This window comes from Macrosteles quadrilineatus, unplaced genomic scaffold, assembly GCF_028750875.1.
Source record: "Macrosteles quadrilineatus isolate MER2022 unplaced genomic scaffold, UCM_ALF_1.0 Scaffold_6__1_contigs__length_79288215, whole genome shotgun sequence".
Classification (NCBI taxonomy): Eukaryota; Metazoa; Arthropoda; class Insecta; order Hemiptera; family Cicadellidae; genus Macrosteles; species Macrosteles quadrilineatus.
Window position 1 is genome coordinate 57,123,998 of NW_026542599.1, and position 19,156 is coordinate 57,143,153.

At 33.9% G+C, this 19,156-nt stretch overlaps 2 protein-coding genes across 2 annotated transcripts in view; one reads left to right on the top strand and one right to left on the bottom strand.

Moving 5' to 3' along the window:
* Window positions 1-8: 8 nt before the first annotated feature.
* LOC128997544 (integrin alpha-PS3-like) lies at window positions 9-15,653 on the bottom strand. The gene is made up of 10 exons (XM_054423184.1): window positions 15,538-15,653; window positions 11,571-11,744; window positions 6,677-6,813; window positions 4,648-4,760; window positions 3,552-3,666; window positions 2,734-2,822; window positions 1,917-1,971; window positions 972-1,070; window positions 369-466; window positions 9-89 (listed from the first exon to the last, which is right to left on the bottom strand). The coding sequence occupies exons 1-10, from the start codon at window positions 15,651-15,653 to the stop codon at window positions 9-11; spliced, it is 1,077 nt and encodes a 358-aa protein (XP_054279159.1).
* Window positions 15,654-17,150: 1,497 nt separating this feature from the next.
* LOC128997545 (hemicentin-2-like) overlaps window positions 17,151-19,156 on the top strand; it is a 106,833-nt gene continuing 104,827 nt past the window's right edge. Inside the window, exon 1 of the mRNA XM_054423185.1 lies at window positions 17,151-17,193. Within this exon, the coding sequence (XP_054279160.1) occupies window positions 17,151-17,193 (43 nt within the window). The remainder of the gene's footprint in view (window positions 17,194-19,156) is intronic.

Consider the following 19,156-nt stretch of genomic DNA (forward strand, 5'->3'; position numbering starts at 1 on the left):
TTGCATAGTTAGACATAAAACTCTGTAGAGTTAAGAACATTAGAACTCCAGCTATGCACACTCCAATCTTCCGCATAATCTCCAGGAGACTAAAATAAAATTGCTCAGACAAATTAAGTTCTTGTATGTTTTGTTGTAGTTCAGGGTAATCTGTTAAATATTTTAATGTGTGCCAATTGTGTCCATTGTACTAATGTATCAATCGGCGGACCAATTCCTCTCCTTGAAAATCTGCCTTTAGTAAAGGAAATTCAGTTATTCAGATATTTACCATCACTGATTTTTAATGTAACTAAGAAACATATCAATTGCAAAATAATTACTATAGTTGTTCAAGTACAAATTAGTAATTTTGAAAGTTTACTCACAACCCCTGTGTAGTAATCCTGTCCTTTATCTCTCGGAGCTCCAGCCAAATAGCTGACTCTTCCATCAATGTGGAGTTTGGCTGAAGACACTGAGTAGCCTGCAATCAAAGTCGATGATGATTTTCCCCTTAGTAAAAGTTACAACTGGATAGATTAGCGGAATAAAAAAAAATCCATCCTCGCTGCTCTTTTGTTTTTAGTAGACAACACTTCTTCGAAAATTGTATAGACATTTTGTGGTTACTTGAGCATTGTCAGCATGTTCTTTGTTGTTTACAATTCATTAACCCAATTTATAATTGATTGCTATCCTAGAACATGTCCAGGAGGGAACCGTGAATCGTGAATTACAAGGAAGCTGTAATAAGAATAATCAAGAGATATTATAAATATATTCATCAATAATCATTAAAAAATGTGTACACTCCACTATGGCAGTTGAACATTGGATCAAAACAAACTGTTACCTATAAATCAAGATCACTCCTTTTCCTTCAACACACAGGGCTGCCTCAGGTAACATGACAAAAACTATAGCTCATCACACTCCACTCCTCCTGACCTGCTTACAATAACCCACTTGTTAATAATTACATTACTTACCCAAATAGCTGTCATATGACACAGTTGGTAATGTTGGTGCATGAAGCGAAGGAATTACTTGGCTGAAGGGTTGATCTTGTTCATAAACATTCATCGCTCCTGAAAGAAGAAAAGAAAAATTGTGCATACTTTATATTTATCTTAACACACCTCATTCATAATTTCATTACACCTTTCATGGATGAGTTTGAAAAGGATTAGCCCTTATTTTAAACCCTTTTACAAACTATTAATCTATGAGCCTTTAATTAATATTATACTATCAATATATATACAACACTCTCTGTTCTCATGACATTTCAATACGAGCGTCTGATCAAGGTCACAAGGAGTTTTGACAAACAATAAACTTTCAACTTACAGGGTAATTAAGTATAGAACTTAGGTTTTTCACGTGCAAAGAAAAAAATCTTAATTTGTAAGTTGTGTGTGTTTACTGGTTTACTTTCATAAACCCCAATGCCCCGCTCCTAGTTCCACGGACTTGGCCTGTGGAATGCAATTGGAGAATTCTCGTGCAATTCCGCTCACCTTAGATAGTAAGAAAAACTTACAAGGTTCATAAACATTTTTCACACACAGTTTTTACTCTAGTGTAGCCTACGACATGCAATTGTTGACGTCATTTCAAATCTTGATGATTTTGTAATAAAGTTTTTCTCTCTCTCTTAAATCTGATGACGTCGTAAGGCGAGTGTTTTCCTGGCCAGCATAATGAAAATATGAGAATTTTCTTTGATATTAAAGTATAGTTTTTAATCACCAGACTAGCTTTGTTTGTTATTTTCATTGCCCAATATATGAAACATCAACATATTGGTTTTGAAAAAAAATTATTTTGAAATATAATTCAGTTACATCCATCATTAGTATGAGGGCTGTATAAGGGCTGCTGTAATTTACACATAATTATTTTGTAGAATAAGAGTAAATATTGAAACAAACCTGTAAAATATCCCACCCCAGTAGCTCCAACTACTAGCTGACTTGTTGTTGAGTTCTGAAAAGTACAACTTTTTATTTTCTTAGAAAATTAAATCATTTTGGTTCAATTTATTTGAAATTTGAACCTAAGTCTTGGCTTCGGAAACTTTGTCCCATTATATACCTGAGAAATTTTTTTAGGGCTTTGTTTTATGGTTAAGTTAAAAAAAAATTCATTTTACTATTACCAATTGATTTCAATATGGGTATAATTTAACGAAAGTAATGTGTTCCTCTTAGCAATAGAATATTTGTAGAAGTTATAACCATAAAACAGCTTTAACTGGAGATGCACACTTGAAACTTGAAAGCAAAATTTATCTATTGACATCATTAACTGCAGTGCAGAAAGTAGGCCCTAGGGTTAAGATTAAATAAATGTAAAGGTATCATCAATGATAATAACAATTAATTGTAAACAAATAATTGTTGTTTTGCCTCGCTGATACAATTTTATCTTCATAGCAACTAGAAAACTTTAAAGAGTACAAAATACAATACATAGATAATGTTCAAGTTTTTTATGGAAATTAAAACAAAATTTAAAAAGTTGTATACAAATTTAATCTTCATTTATATAGCAATACACTCCTTCATTGGCCCGATAAAACTGAGTTAATTTACCGTATTTCTGAAACTGGCCAAAACTTTAACATTAACATAATGATAGTATGTCAAATTTAAAGACAGACTTGGATGTGTTTTCTCTTTATAGTCACAGTATATCTAATCCAACTATGCTTTAGTCATAAATGATAAACAATACAAATTCTATTACCTCGACAAAGTGAGCTGACATTCCTGACTGGGCTAGGCCGATGAGGAATCCATTCTTACGATAATTAGTTCCATATCGGTATGCTGCAGCTAAAAAAGTTAGGGTAAAAAATGTCAATATTGTCAATACCAATCTACCATACCTTGAAGATATAAATATAATCCAAGTTTAGGAATTAAGTCAGTCAAACATGTATCTTGTTCCAGGTTTTAGATTATAATTACATAACAGCAGGTTTTAGAGATGAGTACATAACATAATTTTTAAGATTGGGGATTGGTAATTAATGTAAAACCCTTCTGATAATTTTCTAGATAACAATTACTCAGTACCCTGTACCCATAGGTGGAAATAACTCATAGGAGTTCCATTGTTCCATTTGTAATTTTTCTAGGTTATATATTATTCCTTTATGATAAATATGTAATACATAATACATTATACCTTCATACTTTATGATATGATAGAAAAAAATAAGTAAAACAATTCATAAACAAACTAAATTTTCTTTTTTCTTTTCACAAGCAGTATTGGTTTTATAACTCTATGGCGAGTTTTGTCATAGTAAAAATATTATTTCCAAAAAGTTCTTATGCTCCAAGTACCAAAATATACAGACACACTTCAACATAAAATTAAAATATAAAATTTTTTGCAATGATAGAAATGCATTGTTGCTAAGTTGATGTATTTGATGTTACATTTACTATCTTATTATTTTTAACAGCATCTGCAATTTTTAATAGGTATAGTTAAACTTTTTCTCCCAAAACTAGTATCTTTCTAGGTAAGTAGTATGCTACATAGGGCTATATTACCTGTTTCTAAGGGAACCAATGGTAGTATCAAGTCATCGGTTTTCCAATAGAAACACATTCCAGGAATAAACCAAGTATCTTTCATGACCATCTGCTTCATCCTGGGAGCACAAACCTTGAAAAATCATTACACAATATAAATAAGTTTGTTGGCATAGAATAACTGTTTTATATGCCATGGATAATAATGTTGAACATCTGATATAGTTATTTAAATATACATTTCATTTGTTAAATATTTAGGTTTCATAGATTAGTGAAGGGTACATGAAACGTTTATGAAAGTTGCCATCTCAGATATTATCCCAGCATAGTTGGGTAGATGAGTAGATAGTGCTCGCATTCCGTAATCAGAAGGTTGTTATGGCCCAGGGTTCAGCCAAGAGAAAAATTAGAAGCTTTTTTATGCAATGAAAATGGGCCCTGCTATCTTTGATCATTGCGATTTTATTAAGGACCTTGCTATAAAAATCACCTGTTATTAGCTATACTCCATTTAAAAAATGTAGGCGGAAAAAAATTGAGGGGAAGCGATTCCATTCCCTCCACCTCTCTTTTACAATGAAATTAACAGCTGATCAGCTGATTTATATGAAGCTAAAAATCCATGTGGGAACTCAGGAAACCTTCCCCTTAAACCTCCAAAATTTTGTGAACGAACTATAGTAAAAATGTTTGCATATAATCATTTTCTATTATTAAATTTAATCTAATTTTTAGCAAGCTGTCCTGCTATACATTACACCTTCTTATATCTGTACATAATAAGGTTTAAAACATGGAAAGCTAAAAATCACCAAAGATTTAAAACTATTTCAATTGATACAGAAAAATTAGGAGTCTTTTGCATTTAATTTTTATTAATGAGTCGTAATAGGTTACAGACATTATTTTATTGAAAGTTCCAAATGCTGTAGAGGTGTTTTATTATAAATAGTAGGCTGTAGGCTACAATTTGTCCTTTTGTTCAAAATATTTACAAACAAAAGTAGAGTAAAACGGTTTTTGGGACACACACTTATTGGCTTGATTTGTGCCCATTGCAGCACACCAAGGTGTTAATTTTGAAACACCTGTTTTCTAACTCCAAGCTTACCACCACTGCTCCATTGGGTTGGTTTTCCGTTGTGATTGTCGCTCCTAACCACGCTCTCTTGGGAATGTTGACGATTTTCCACCTCCATCGCAGATCTTGTTCTTGTCTATCCTCTGTAAATAAAAAACAAAGTAAAACTATTCTAATGGTTACAGTAGCTGATTTCAACCCTTCATAGGTGACACCATAGAGTTTTCATCTGGGGCGATGTGTCATCACCAGCCATCAGTTGTAAATAATTGTATCTCACGTGCCTCTTTCTAGGATTCGATTAAACATTATTTTGCTCTCACATCTCCCCCACACAACCCCTATTAATCAGTTGAAGCCTTGAAGCGTGCTCCGTGCAACACCGCTAGTATGGAGTGCAGTTCCATGTGTAGTGTTCGTGTATGGCATGTTGTTGTTTTTGTTTGCTATACGGGGTGTTTTTTTTAACTTGCTTCTTTATTTATGTAAAAACTGCAATAGATCAAAATATGCAGTTTGCAGGAATCGTAGGGGCCACAATTGCTGTAAATTTAATGTGAAGTTCCCATTCAACTCCTTTCTCCCCCTACCCTTAACTTTAAAATTTTAAATTGCAAGGTACCCCTTTTGACATAATGTGAGGGCATGAAAAAAGAAAAAAGAATGGCGGAAACTAGAGATCTCTACGTCAATCCTCTTAAAAATTATGGCAGTTCAAAATTTGAATTTTTCGCCCCCTTTTTTAAGAAAAACATTTTTTTTCAAACGGATGTAGCTTGAAAACGATAAGACCTAGCAACGATTTGAAAGAATTTGCATGGTCAGGAATTTTGTAAATATTCCTAAAATAAAATTATGTAAATTTTTGTTTTGTAAATTTTCTACTATACTATTTTGAGCGTTTTCCGAAAATCTCACTCCTTCACCTTAAAAAATCGCCCTACTTATAAAATTTGTAAAAATTTTCGGATTTGTTACGGATTTTTTATTGAACAAGCATGCCAGCTAGTCACACCTTTGAAAAATGCTTGTTCAATAAAAAATAAAAGGGGTACCTTACCTTGCGATTTAAAAATGTTAAGTTAAGGGTAGGGGGAGAAAGGGGGTGAATGGGAACTTCACATTAAATTCGTGGCCCTTACGTCAATAGACGATTTCAATAAACTGCATATTTCTATATATTGCAGTTTTTAAAGAAGTATAAAAACACACTTTATACATTTTATCTTCTATCTATCTCTCTATACTATTATAAAATTGAGCTGGTGTCTGTATGTCTGTCTGGGCAGCTGTCACGACTAAAATACTGAACCGATAAAGCCAAAATTAAGCACAAAGATGGTCCACACATCTAGGAACGTCATAGGCCTATTCACTCCCTGAGTTCCTCTCGGGCTACCTTAGATGTCCAAAGTTATGAGGTGAGGTTTTCAAAAATAAATATTAATTGGTCTCCATGAGAAAATTCACAATGTTTACCTTTGCGTTGAAATTTCAATGTAAACAAGCAGAACTGCCAAATAGCTTATTTCGTAATTCATTTGCCAAGTTTGATATATATCCATAAACAAGCCAACTACAACAGTTTGCTTATCCCCATAAGAATAACATAAAGATTTTTAATTTTATATTTTTTGAATTTTCTCTGTAACCAACCATAAGCAATAACTTTTCAAATACCCTTCAATATAGTAAACTATTTTTTTAGCTCTTCAAAATAGTTTAAAGAGCAATATATAAATTGTATGTTTCGGGGGGAAAACACCTTTTTACCTCTAAACCCCGTTCCCAATAGTCCAATCAATGGTTTCAACCATTGGAAGTTCCAATGGTTCGTGAATCGTTCGAATAAACGTAGGTTATTTCCTAGGGGTATATGGAGTACGCTAACAGAAGAAACCACAAAACTCAAATTCACATTGACCACAGATCATCTACCGTGATGTACGGTAAACAAACCGTGATGTTACCGTGATGTACCGTGATGTTGGGTAAACTTGTAAGCTTGCCTGTGCCAATAGGCACATTTGTTCTATTTAGGTGCTTATTCTAGGCTCACCTTTGCTGAGAATAGACAGTTTGTAGCACCTTGTCCTGTCTAGGTCGGTGAGGTTACACTTGTAGACAGCGCCAGGTTGTCGAACTCTCTCGCCCTTCAAACCTTCTTCCTGGGCCTGAGGCGCTCCTACCACCAGCCTGGGGGATGGCCAACATTAAGTCTAAACATTGACTTTGGATACCGAGGGTAGACATCCTATGTGGACCAGCTGTAGATATTATTATTGAAAAAGTCACCCTCTATAGTCTAGTTCTATTCTCAGGGAAGGGTCTCATACAAATGTGTTTCGGTATGTCAACATAGAACACCCAACATACTCCCTTGAAATCTCTCATCTTAATGTTTTGGATTAGGTGAAGTCAAATAAACCATCCCGTCCAGCTTATGTAGAAGGTGTTTTGTTTACTACTTACTTGTTCTTTGCTATTGAAACAATTTAAAAACAAAGTATTTCAGCAAAACAAAACTATCTACAAACGATTGCTTTCCATGTGGTATAGTAACCCAATATAAAGCATGGACTCATAAAATCTACCCAAACCATTTAGTCGTCTATATTCCTCAAAATCCACATACACGAAACACACATAAAACAAGTTTCAAGTTTTACAATCAGTAGTCCTGTTGTTGAATTTAAATTTAAAGTCTATGAATTCCGCGTACTTTCCTTAAAACATTCGCAAAACAGAAGATGGCAAAAAGTATGTGTTATGGCCTCAATTTAACCTACCTAATCACCACATGACTTATTCTCCAAAATTCATATAATATTCATATGGGAATTTTATATAAATTTACAATTTTCCGAATTTTTTTCGAAACCAATAGCTTAAAATTATTTATTTTGTTAAGCCCTTTAAAATGGTTTGAAGAGAAATCGGGAAATTTTATATTTTAGGGGTCGAACATTAGAAAAGGAAATGTTTACCCCATAATCCCCCGTTCCCGTGGTCCGATCATGCTGGTTCGCGAACTCATTCAAGTTTATCCCGACCTACATGTTCAAGCCAAATTTCATAAAAATCGGACTATAATTACCCAGACCCAGGTTATCGCGTTCACGGACGAATAAATTTATATATTTAGGCCTATATATACATTATACATATCTAAAAGTTTGAATGAGAAGTGTTTTTGGCCTCTATGGACACCAAAATTAAAAAGTATATCGGTCCGTAATAGCATCTATATATTTAATACGCGACATGAAACTTTGTGAACAATAAGGCTTTTTTGTTTTAAGATTTAACCCCACATATTATATACCAAAATGTTCGTCTAGGTGTGTAGATGTGCAAACTGGCTTTAGATTTTCGAAATATATATATTTAAGGGCGTGGGCTGCCCTCAAAGTTCCTTCCATAAGGATAGCATTGTGATTGATTTGAATGTTATTACATTCTGAAACAGATGTCAATACATTAGTTTTGTATAAAAAATAAATCCCAGCTGTTTGTTTGTAATTGACATGTAAACAGTTTGCATGTTTTTTTTAACTAATTAGAACCCAGCAAAAAAATGTTACCTATAGGACACGTTGAGAGAAAAGTTTTACATTTTATTTTCATTTAAACATTCCAAGGACCTGACAACAAAGAAATATTGTTTACTACTTGAATTATGGTTGGCCTAAATATTACAATGGAATAGTAAAAATAAAACTGGACCAACACTGTGCTGCATTTCTTGATCAATAACGAGCCAATTTGCAAACTATGGAAACATGGGAAAGTCATGGAACACCACCAAGTAGAAGAAATAGAAATAATGTGTTTTTTTTTAGAATTAATAATCATTATTATGGACAACCTAATGCGGCTATGAGTGGGAAACATTTGTAGAAGACACTTAAAAACATGATCATCAGCTTTTGAAAAGGGATAAGATATTTACAAGAAATGTTGATTAGGCTATATCGAACTGTTATGTACATCGTGAGTATTTCCATAATCTTTGAGGCGACTCTGTTAAAGTAATCAGAAATTATGACTGTTTTTCACTTTAAAATAACGCCTGTAATACTTACCAATTGCTCGAATTCGAGCAACAGGTACACTAGTTAACTTTATATCTACACTTTATAGCTGTAGATATAAAGTCAATGGTAATAGATACCATAGGGAAATTCGCTATGAGGGTGTGATGTCTTGCACTATTTGAATTGAATGAGTCTGACTCTTTCCCCATTCATACACAGCTTACGCACACCAAGGACATTGTTACTTAGTGAAATGATTGCAATCAAAGTCACTTGACTAGGACCAAGCCTAATGTAGAACGTTTCCAAGTAAGTTCCGTCATAGATAAGAATCACTTTACTGATAACATCAGCAAGCCTGTCTGTCTAGTACTCTATACTATAGGCTAGGCTACCGAGATGATAACGTATATCCGACACAACGTCATTCAAACATTGATTGCGGGACTACGTAACCATTGACTTTTCAATCTGTTGCAAAATCTGATCCCTGTTCCAGATCTTCTAACAACAGTCTACACTGATACTTCCTTCACTGATATTCGGGTAAAAATACGCACCTAGACTCGCACCTATGAGGTGTCTCCTTCAATGATAATGATTCAGGCCTGATTACGCTTGAGTGTAATGCAACTTGAAGTTTATTTCCCATTTTAAGGTTAACGTTTACGTTCTCAATCGGTAGGGAAAATTATAGGACAACTAATAGTTACTAAAATACAAATAGCAAGAAATAAAAGATAAACATAAAAATAAACTCTTCTTGTACATACCGTAACATACCTTCAACATTCCATTGATCTATAAAAGGGACAAATCTATGAGTGAGTATGTTTATTTCGTATTTGTAATCGAATAGAATCCCGCGATAGATAAAAGATAAGCTTCGAGATTGTAAAAAACACTTCGTAGCAAAGGTAAACACTTGCAATATGTCTAAACAAAGATGCTTAATCACAAAACATGAAATCAAATAACTAATTGTGCAAATACTTATATTACTACATGCTAGGATTTAAAACTTGAACTTGATATCTACTTGCTCGACGGTTTGAGGAATTTAGGAATTTCCAACCCCTAAACTCCCCAAGGGCAAAAGTGAGATCGGTTCAATACCCTGGGGTGGAAAACCCAGAAGTAAACATGGAAAGTATTAGATACCCGTTTGTATTTTTTAATCAAACGAGAAGTAATTTTTATTGTAAATTCCCTTAGTCTGTTAAGTTAAATAAAATTAAATTCGATTGTGCTACGAAAAAGGCTACCTACTAACACACAGACACTACTGATTTACACTTAAAAATACAATCACCGTTTAGAAATGTGCCTGTTACTATTAATGCTTGGGCTTTTCCAAAGTTTCTTGTGTTTAAAGAAAGGAAGACAATTAAATAACTGGACAACGTTTTACTAATAAAAAAACCTATCAGCAATCTGACACATATTTTCTCCCATTCGCTTGTCAACACCTTTATCACGAATAAACGATAGAAGTAACTATGATATTTATAGGGAAAAATCACAACAGTTGCAATAGCTTTTGAAACGTAGTTTTTCCAGCAACTTGGGGTACACTATTTTTTTAAAGAATTGTAAGAAAAAAGAACCATAACATATAAAAATTCAATTAAAGCCGTTTTTCATATATCTATTTTCCCGTTTTTCTCGGGGTTTTATGGGAAAATAACATAAAGTTACTCTAACTTTTTAATCGTAATTTTTACAGCAATAGGGGTTACACCATAACATACTACAATCAATCAAAATTGTTTTTTTTTTTAATATGATTTACTCTTAATTTATGTTATTTTTGTATGGGAAAATAACATAAGTTACAATAACTTTTGAACTGTAATTTCTTTTGAACTGGAATGGGAGTTGTAAGATTTTTGTAGAATTTAAAGGAATATAGACCTAAAATTTAACTCACCAAAATCGTTCGGGCCATTTTCGAGAAAATTTGACTTTCGTTATTTTATGGGTTTTTATAGAAAATTCATCATTAACAATAAAAATTTAAAAACGTGAAAAACACGCGTGGAGATACCATGGATTAGTAAATACATAGATACCTACATAACAAATTTCATGAAATTCGGACCACAGGTTCTGTACAGACATCACTTCGAAAATTACTGTTGTTGTTTCAGGAGGGCCCAAAACGGACATATCCACTAAAAATTAAAACTCGAAAATTTTTACGAAAACAATACTTTCTCCATATACTATGTATAGGGGGAGAAAGTAAAAATATACAGAATGAGCTATAATTAATAGGTACTGTAGGTACTAGGTGCATAATGTACAAAGTGGATGTATGTATAAACGCGTAAAACAAAACAATACATACGAAATTGTCCAATAGATTTAGAATGTTTCTGAGGATAAACAATTGATACAGAAGAAAAGTAAAACTAATGTTGAAATATGTTCTTATTTTGAATGAATAACAAAATTACAATCATAATTATTATTAAGACTATATTCTCGAATCCACTGGAGTCAAACCATAAAAAAGGGGTTTTACAGTACTTTAAAGTAGGCCCTACATGAATTCATAAAATTACACAGTAAAATGTAAATGGATTAAGCGTTTAGACGACAAATAACTTTACTGTGTGCCTTAACTGTTTGTAATTACTCTAAATTTACTATAGGGATTAAAAACGTAAGTCTTTTTTATTCAGTCCAGTTTTTATTCCATTAACCGACTAACCCGTGTTCCATACTTTTTGGATAAAATGGTGTGCAGACAAAAATAGTCCACGGCTTAAAAAAACAAATCTTGAATGGGTCCAATTATAGATTGAAACTTTTTGAAATATGTCAACAGCCTATCAGGTGCACAAAATTTAACTCGATGAGTTTTATGGTAAAAGCACAACATAGCATGATTAAGTTGAATCAGTTACTCACCAAGTAGTGTTAATTCCTTTGGATTGTCTCCAGAAGCCCAGAGCGTATCCGAAGTAACTTCCACGGTCAGACTCCGGATCGTCCAGTACGACGGCGTGTCGAGGATCCAAGTTGAAGCCCCATACCAGAGGAACAACGGCGAGGAGGCAGAGCAGGGAAGTCATAGGGGTGAAGCTGTGAAACACTTTTCTAAAACACTAACTAAACTGAGGTTATGGTGGTTATGGTAGGCCAAAGAACCGTCTAAAGTAACGAAACCCGAAATGAAACTTTAACCGTGAATTTAAATTAGTTGATTACTGATTAAAGTTTTCTGGTAAGATGTACGCACTCGTAAGAACACTATAAACTAAGACCCGGTGACCTCTAGTTTACCGGTTGAAGACCTAGACACTACTGGAGAAACGAAGCCTTAACACTTTTAAGAGCAGTACAAAAGAAACTAACACTAATACACAATACTGCGGACGGCAAGCTAAATACACATGTTCCAAGCAATCACCTTAACACTTTTAATACACCCCGGTTCTGACTTTCCCCACAATGCTACTGTACTACTGACAGTCCACAAGAGGTTCCTAAGATTACCACAACTACCACAGGTGATAGTGGGTTCCGGTGGTGGAAAGTGTTGCCAACGTTGAAGAAAGAAATTCCCAACTTGCTAATCTGTGGGTTTGTGGAGTTAAGGTGAAGAACGTAGTTTTACTGAGAGGTTGTGCACGTAAGCATTTTGTTTCAAGTTTTTACAGTGATTACGGTAAGAAATATGTTGAATAAACTATAAAATTAATAGGCAAGTGGCTTCTAGAATGTATAGCCAAATAAAAAACACGCCCAATTCTTCTAATTTAGGCGAAGACGAAAATTTTATATTATTTTATAGTTTTGATAGTTTAAATTATACGTTTGTGTAAGTAGTAATATTTTAACATAAGGCTTTCTTCAATGCAGATAATAATTATGAAGAATTGTGTCGATATGTTTAAAAAATAACAAAGTAAACTTAACTACGGTACTGTGATATTTTATTATTATATTCTGTGTATTATATTCTCCTATTAGGTATATTGATGATCAAAATCGAGAGGTGCAATCAAAGTCGACCCTCGTTTTAATATTTATTATGCATACTATAGACTAAACGTAGCATTTGTTGGTAAAGTAACATTTACTCTATAGTCTGTGATTTATTACTTCACATTAGTAAATGTAAAACTCAATAACAAGACCATCAGCAACAAGTCACATTTGATACCAAGGGTCATTTTCAAACCCCCTTTAATTTATTTTACTTCTAATCACACGTTATTGCAAGTCTCGATAAAAAGTCAACCTTGACAATAAGTCTTATACTGCAATTCCAACGAGCAACTTATCGAGGTTCTACTGTAGGCTATATTGTCGGAAGTGGAATCAGACTCATTTACAATCCTAGCTCATTGAGTTACAGATCTGTATGCCTACATGCCAAAATACGATTTTCACTTTTGTAGTATGGCAAATAGATTTTCACGTATCCACGTTACCGTTGGTAGCACTGATTCCGTTGACGTCACTACGTCTAGCAGGTAGTTATCGGGAGAAAGTATTTGACTAATTGAACAAACTTGACAAATTCCAGGAATCGCACACGACTCATATTAGCTACCTAGAATCACAATGACTTTTGAATACTTTTATAACACCTCTCGATTTTGGAAGATTTGCACGTTGTTGTGATTAATTGTGAATTTTGAGATTTACTGTCTAAATGTGCATAAATTATTAAATACCTAATTTATTTACAAACACACAAATTAGTTCGTTAAAAATGAGCTTATCATTTAAATAACAATAATTTCGCTTTATGGAGATTAACATAGGATAATTAACCATGTCGGCCTTAGTCAATAACAACACTACAAGATCGCGCCACTCATCCTACAATCATCTCATTCATACTTGGCTTAAAATACCTACCTTGTTATGGTCACAATTTCAGTTGAAAGTCTGAATTATAAGTTAGTAAAGTATGTCAATGAACATTATAAATACTGTTTATTAACTTTATTAAGTTAAATATTAGTGACCTAATTTATTGTTGGAAACAACGTGATATTTTAAATTAATATCGATTATATCAGATTGAAAACCTACTTAGAAATGTTTTCATCACGGTAAAATAAACATTTTTTAAACTCACGTGTTAAGAACAAACAGAGCATGACTACATCCCACAAACTATAACACAATAAACAACAAAATTTCTAAATATAGCTATAGTTAATTGCACAAAACATTAAGATATTGCATACTGATATTCACGAACTCTGCTAAAAATATTTTGATGAGTCGATAGATTTGTTGCACACGTATGTACATGTACACGATTACATACTGTATATTAAACGTTTACCTTACTATACTACTGTATAGTATACTCTCGTTAATCCGAACTACAGTAATAGATATTTCAAGTTATCCGGATGAATGAAATAAGGTTGAATGAGGATCAAATGAAATAAATAAAGGATGCTCTATTCTGAGATTGTTTGTTAACTCTTATGTAGAATAAAACACTTTTTACATGATCAGTTTCACCCGTGGTCGAAAACTCGACCAAAAATGTATTGTGCGAACTTCTCTATTTTCACCCCACGCTATAAATAAAACATGGGATTGGAATTTCTTCCATTCGTTTTGATTTTCCGATTATATTTTTATGTTATTCGTCACCAACATGGCAACCCATAAAGCCCATGTAATTTTATTTTTAATTTTAAATTATTTTGTTTGTGCTTGTTTTTGTAAATATTTAAATTTATAAATTTATTCTGCACATTTACAGGCAAATATCTTTACGCCATACTACATTGTTTAAACGAACTTCCCACGAAAGTATTTAGTCCAGAAAACAGCTGTTTGCCGCCAGCTTATTCAAATGGGGTTTCATTGCGTGATACTGTTCTGCAATGAGTTTTACCGGACACCAATCAGCTGATTATACTGTATTTGCGTAGGTAGCAATAATTGGTTATAAGCAAAAACATAACCTCTCTTAGAGGTTATGACTAGTGATTTTTAGTCCTTTAGTTGGTGGAAATATATAAGGATTTGTACGGATTAAGTAGTTTGGCGTAAAATATCGTACGTAACTCGTCCAAAAAGTGTTTACCGGACTCGTATGGTAATCCCGTACTCGACTTCGTCTCGCACGGGAACGACCACACTCGTCCGGTAAACACTTACTTTCAGGACTAGTAACGTAATATACTATTTCAGGACTAGTAACGTAATATACTATTCTAATATACTCTCCATTCAAGGTAAAGTCCATTCTTGTTCTGTACCTGCAGCCCTTTATTTGTTGGGTACGTCGTGGCGAATTATTTGACAGTGTGGTGTGTGTGGGTCTGACGGCTGACAACGAACTGCACTCACGGTCAAAGGAATTTACAAGGGTTGGAAGGGTCGCCCGCCTAAGCCATATGGAACTGCACTCACGGTCAAAAATCGGTCTTTCACGGCTGAACGCTTCGCTAGCCCCTTAGTCATCTGTTTATTCCGTCCTCTGTCTTACTTTATCCAATACTTTATTTAATACACGTTTTTAACCTAACCTAACCTAATCTAACCTAACCTAACCTAACCCAACAAGAAACCTTTACAAAAGAAGCTTCGTTATAATAAGAATATAGCCTATCATGTTATCGTAAATACTATGCTAGAATTTTCTGTGCAGATATATATGTGTATTTTTTACAATGTCAGTAGTAAGTTTATTTTTGACGTTTAGATTAATTTAATCAAAACTTTTCAATATATTTAAACTAATTTAATAAGTTTTAATCAATTCAATCATGGTGTTGCACAATGTGATATAGGCTAATTAAAAACTGACCGTGAGTGCAGTTCCGGTACCCCCAGAAAGGCTCAAAGTGACCGTGAGTGCAGTTCAGTAGTTGGATTAGGACCAGGGACTGACCGTGAGTGCAGTTCCAGCCCTCCCGGTCTGACAATGTGGACATGTGGTGTGTCAACAGCACAATGGACGGTGATGTCATGAGACGAATCCCGTTGCCGTCTACAGGTACAGTTCATTCTTGTTCTATACTTGCTTAGCCCTTGCTTTGCTGGGTACTTGTTGCAAGTGCCTATTGCGGGCTGAAAGCATTCCTGACTTATCTATATTACATATTAATAAACTGCTGCCAAATTACCTCCGGGTTAGCGGGGTCCGGATTGGTGAGGGTCTACTCTATCGTTATTGGACCTAAGCTACAATAGTCTACTGAATCTTTTATCTGAGTATTAAATTCCGACGGTAATCTATTTCAAATGTACATTGATTAGATGGTTCAAAACTGGTTACCCTTTAAGACATCACCCGAATAGAAAAAAAACTCGCTTCTGACGTGATTTTAAATGCTTTATCATGTTATACATTAATACGGCTTTTAACATGAATATAATTTTTAAAACGGTTCCACTATAGTGCTAGCGATTGTGATATGAAAGTAGTCATCTGGTTAATTAATACACAACGCGTTGGTGACGTTAAAAGATATAGGCTACATTCTGTATTATAATCCTTGTGACTATCCGGACAGGCAAGAGTTAACAAAATAGTTTTACGACAAACGATATTTTTGACAAGTGTTTCATTTTGTTCGAGTAAAGCCCCTCGCCTTGATCCGTCACATGACACACGAGAAGCATAATTCTGACACAGACAGACAGACGTTTACGTCATACCGCTCATATTTCAGACTATATGAGAACACATGTTTATTTCCAGGGGATTTAACATTTCATTCTGAAACACATTGTGTCTTTTCTCATCTTGTCTTTTATTGTTGCAAATGTGATTTGCTTAAGGCTAAGGTAGAATTCCTCTTAGGTTTAGGTGAAAACGAGTTTTTAACTTTCGGAAGTGATTTATTTTTGCAGTCTGCTTAATGTTCATGCTTAGCATTCCAGAGTAGTTTGATTGGTAGGTTAATGTTGAAATGAATATAACTTAGTATATGGATGTTTTTCTTGTACTTTTAGAGACAGGCCTACTGAAATAGGTGTCCCATCTATATAGCCCAGAAGAAGCCCATTTATATATCCAAAATGAACATATTAAAAGTAGCCACTCACAGAATGTAGTAGACATATAATAGACACTCACTAGAAACAATTTCAAAATATAATCGCTATCTGAGTTAGATAAATAAGCTGCTATTTACAGACCAAGGGGTTCAGCTCGATGTCTGATGAAGGAATCAACAACTATTCCTTTGGCAAAACACCGTGGATCATAAGATCCCCTAATCTGTCAATTTGTCAAAGCTACAATTATTGGTAAACTATTTTAAGGACAGATAAACACAGTGCAGGATGGTCATATGTCAGAATTGACGTGTATCGACTGATAGTAAACCGTGTTCAGCTAAATCGTCCACCTTTAGGATTTTTATTAGGTAAAAGAGAATTTGATATATAAAAACATATTTCAAAATAATTTAGAAAAGTAGACGATTAGATTGCATTTCATAACCATAAATCATCTCCATGGGAGTTGATTTTCTACAACTCAAAATACAAATTTCTATGACCAGCATCATCACACAGAGCGAGATTATACCACCCGATGGTAAGATAACCGCAAAAGCTATCACTGACTGACGAGATTCAATCCCATTCCTGGTGTACTACATACACTGTATATTCTGCTCAACTGCACAACCTAAAGAGAGTGTAAAAGAATACAGGAAAAAAAAGGAAGGGGTAAATGCATTTCCAATGCATTGCAAAAGGGATAAATGTATTGTTCATAGATAGGCCTATCCCAAATTTAGTTTTAGTAAAAAAAATAATTTATCTGTTACTTTAGAAATAATTTGTAATACTTTTTATTTGTAACATTGTTTTGTTAAAATATGTTGGGATATAAATCTTTAATCTTGATTTAATCATGGGAAATCGGGGACCGAAGCCCCGTACTCTACCGCCAGAAATTAACCCACTGTACACACGTTTATTCAGTAAGACTGATGTTGAAAATCAATGGAATGACATCAAGTATGAAATACAAGTCTCATTTCTGACATAAGCACCCTTGTTAACTCGTAGAGGTTCTTAGCAGAAACTATATCTAGTGTTGAATGGGTACCACTCAACAGCTTATAATAAATAGTTTTTGGTACTATCGATTCGAAAGTGGAATTCTCTTTCTGGCCACATAAAAGCCATCGAAAACCATATGAGGTTTGGGACAAATCTATAATCTATAATTTTGAGGAGCAAGCATGAGTGTGTCTCTGGCGCTGGTGTGATGGGTTGTTGGTTGGCTTGTGTGAATAATTCTATTTATAGTTACAGTAGTATATTTAATTTCATCATATATAGGCTACAGTACGTTACTTTGGATTCAACCATTTTATTTTACTGTATCTATTAAAATGAATAGTGAATTTATGTTTTAGAGGTTAAGTAGTAAAGTGGACTTGCTTGTCCTAACTTCACCTCTTAAAGACATTTTTTTATTTAACTTGTGTAATAAGTGCTGATGAAAGTGTCAAACTTAAGATAATACTTTTACACCGATATCACCAAGCACTAACCAAGATTAATGACGGGACATGTACTCGTTTATGTCCCATAAACCTGATGTCATAGTCGGGTAATTAACAGCCTTCTCCACACCCTCCACAGCTCTCGATAATTAATATAAAGGTTACCATTCTATATTTCAGTTGTTTTTGTAGCTCAACTTAACATCCTAGGATAAACTGCTCTAGCCCGGGACTGTTTACACATTACTCTAGACTAGGCTACGCCAAGAGGGTGGCATCTTGTATTTTGCAGATATTAGATTAGTTATAGGCAGGATTTGAACCTGCAATCTCGAGGACCGAAGGCCCGTACTACAATTAACTATCCCTACTAGACCCTTTACGCCCCTTTACTCCTTTAAGACCCTTACTAGTCTAAACTTTTACTCATAAGAATAAGAACTGTAGGCTGCATAGACTTGCCAGTTTTAATATGCATTTAAGATAAACGTAATAAAGATTTAAGATAAATATAATTTGTATTTATTTAAAGGCCTAATTAAGTAATTAGGTGTTCATTTGCCATGCACTCTTATCTAATCTAAAACAAATAATGTGAGGAGGATATATCCCGGTAAACATATTACTAAAAATTTGACGTCATGGAAGTAGGCTAAATCAATTCAATCGCAAATTTTAACTATTCATTTTTTATTGAACAACGTTTTAATTTTTTTAGATTCAAAATTATTATCTTTTGTAGGGAAGTATTAAAAAATATATTAGTCTAGTTGCCAAAAGGCATTTTTCACCCAAACCTGAAAGTAAGGTCCACCCAATGTTTTTTAGTGTTTTCTGTTTCTTTAAGACCTACATAATTAAAATCTGCAGGGTGCCACTTTGTCACCCTTGAGCAAATTGAAATATTCAAAATGGCGGCCAAGATGGCTTAAAAACTGTATATTTGCTGTATCTTTCCCTATAGAAGAGACAGGATAATAATTTTTTTGTCTAATTTTATGTTTTAAGGGTCAGAGAATACCAATAATTGATTATCTTAGT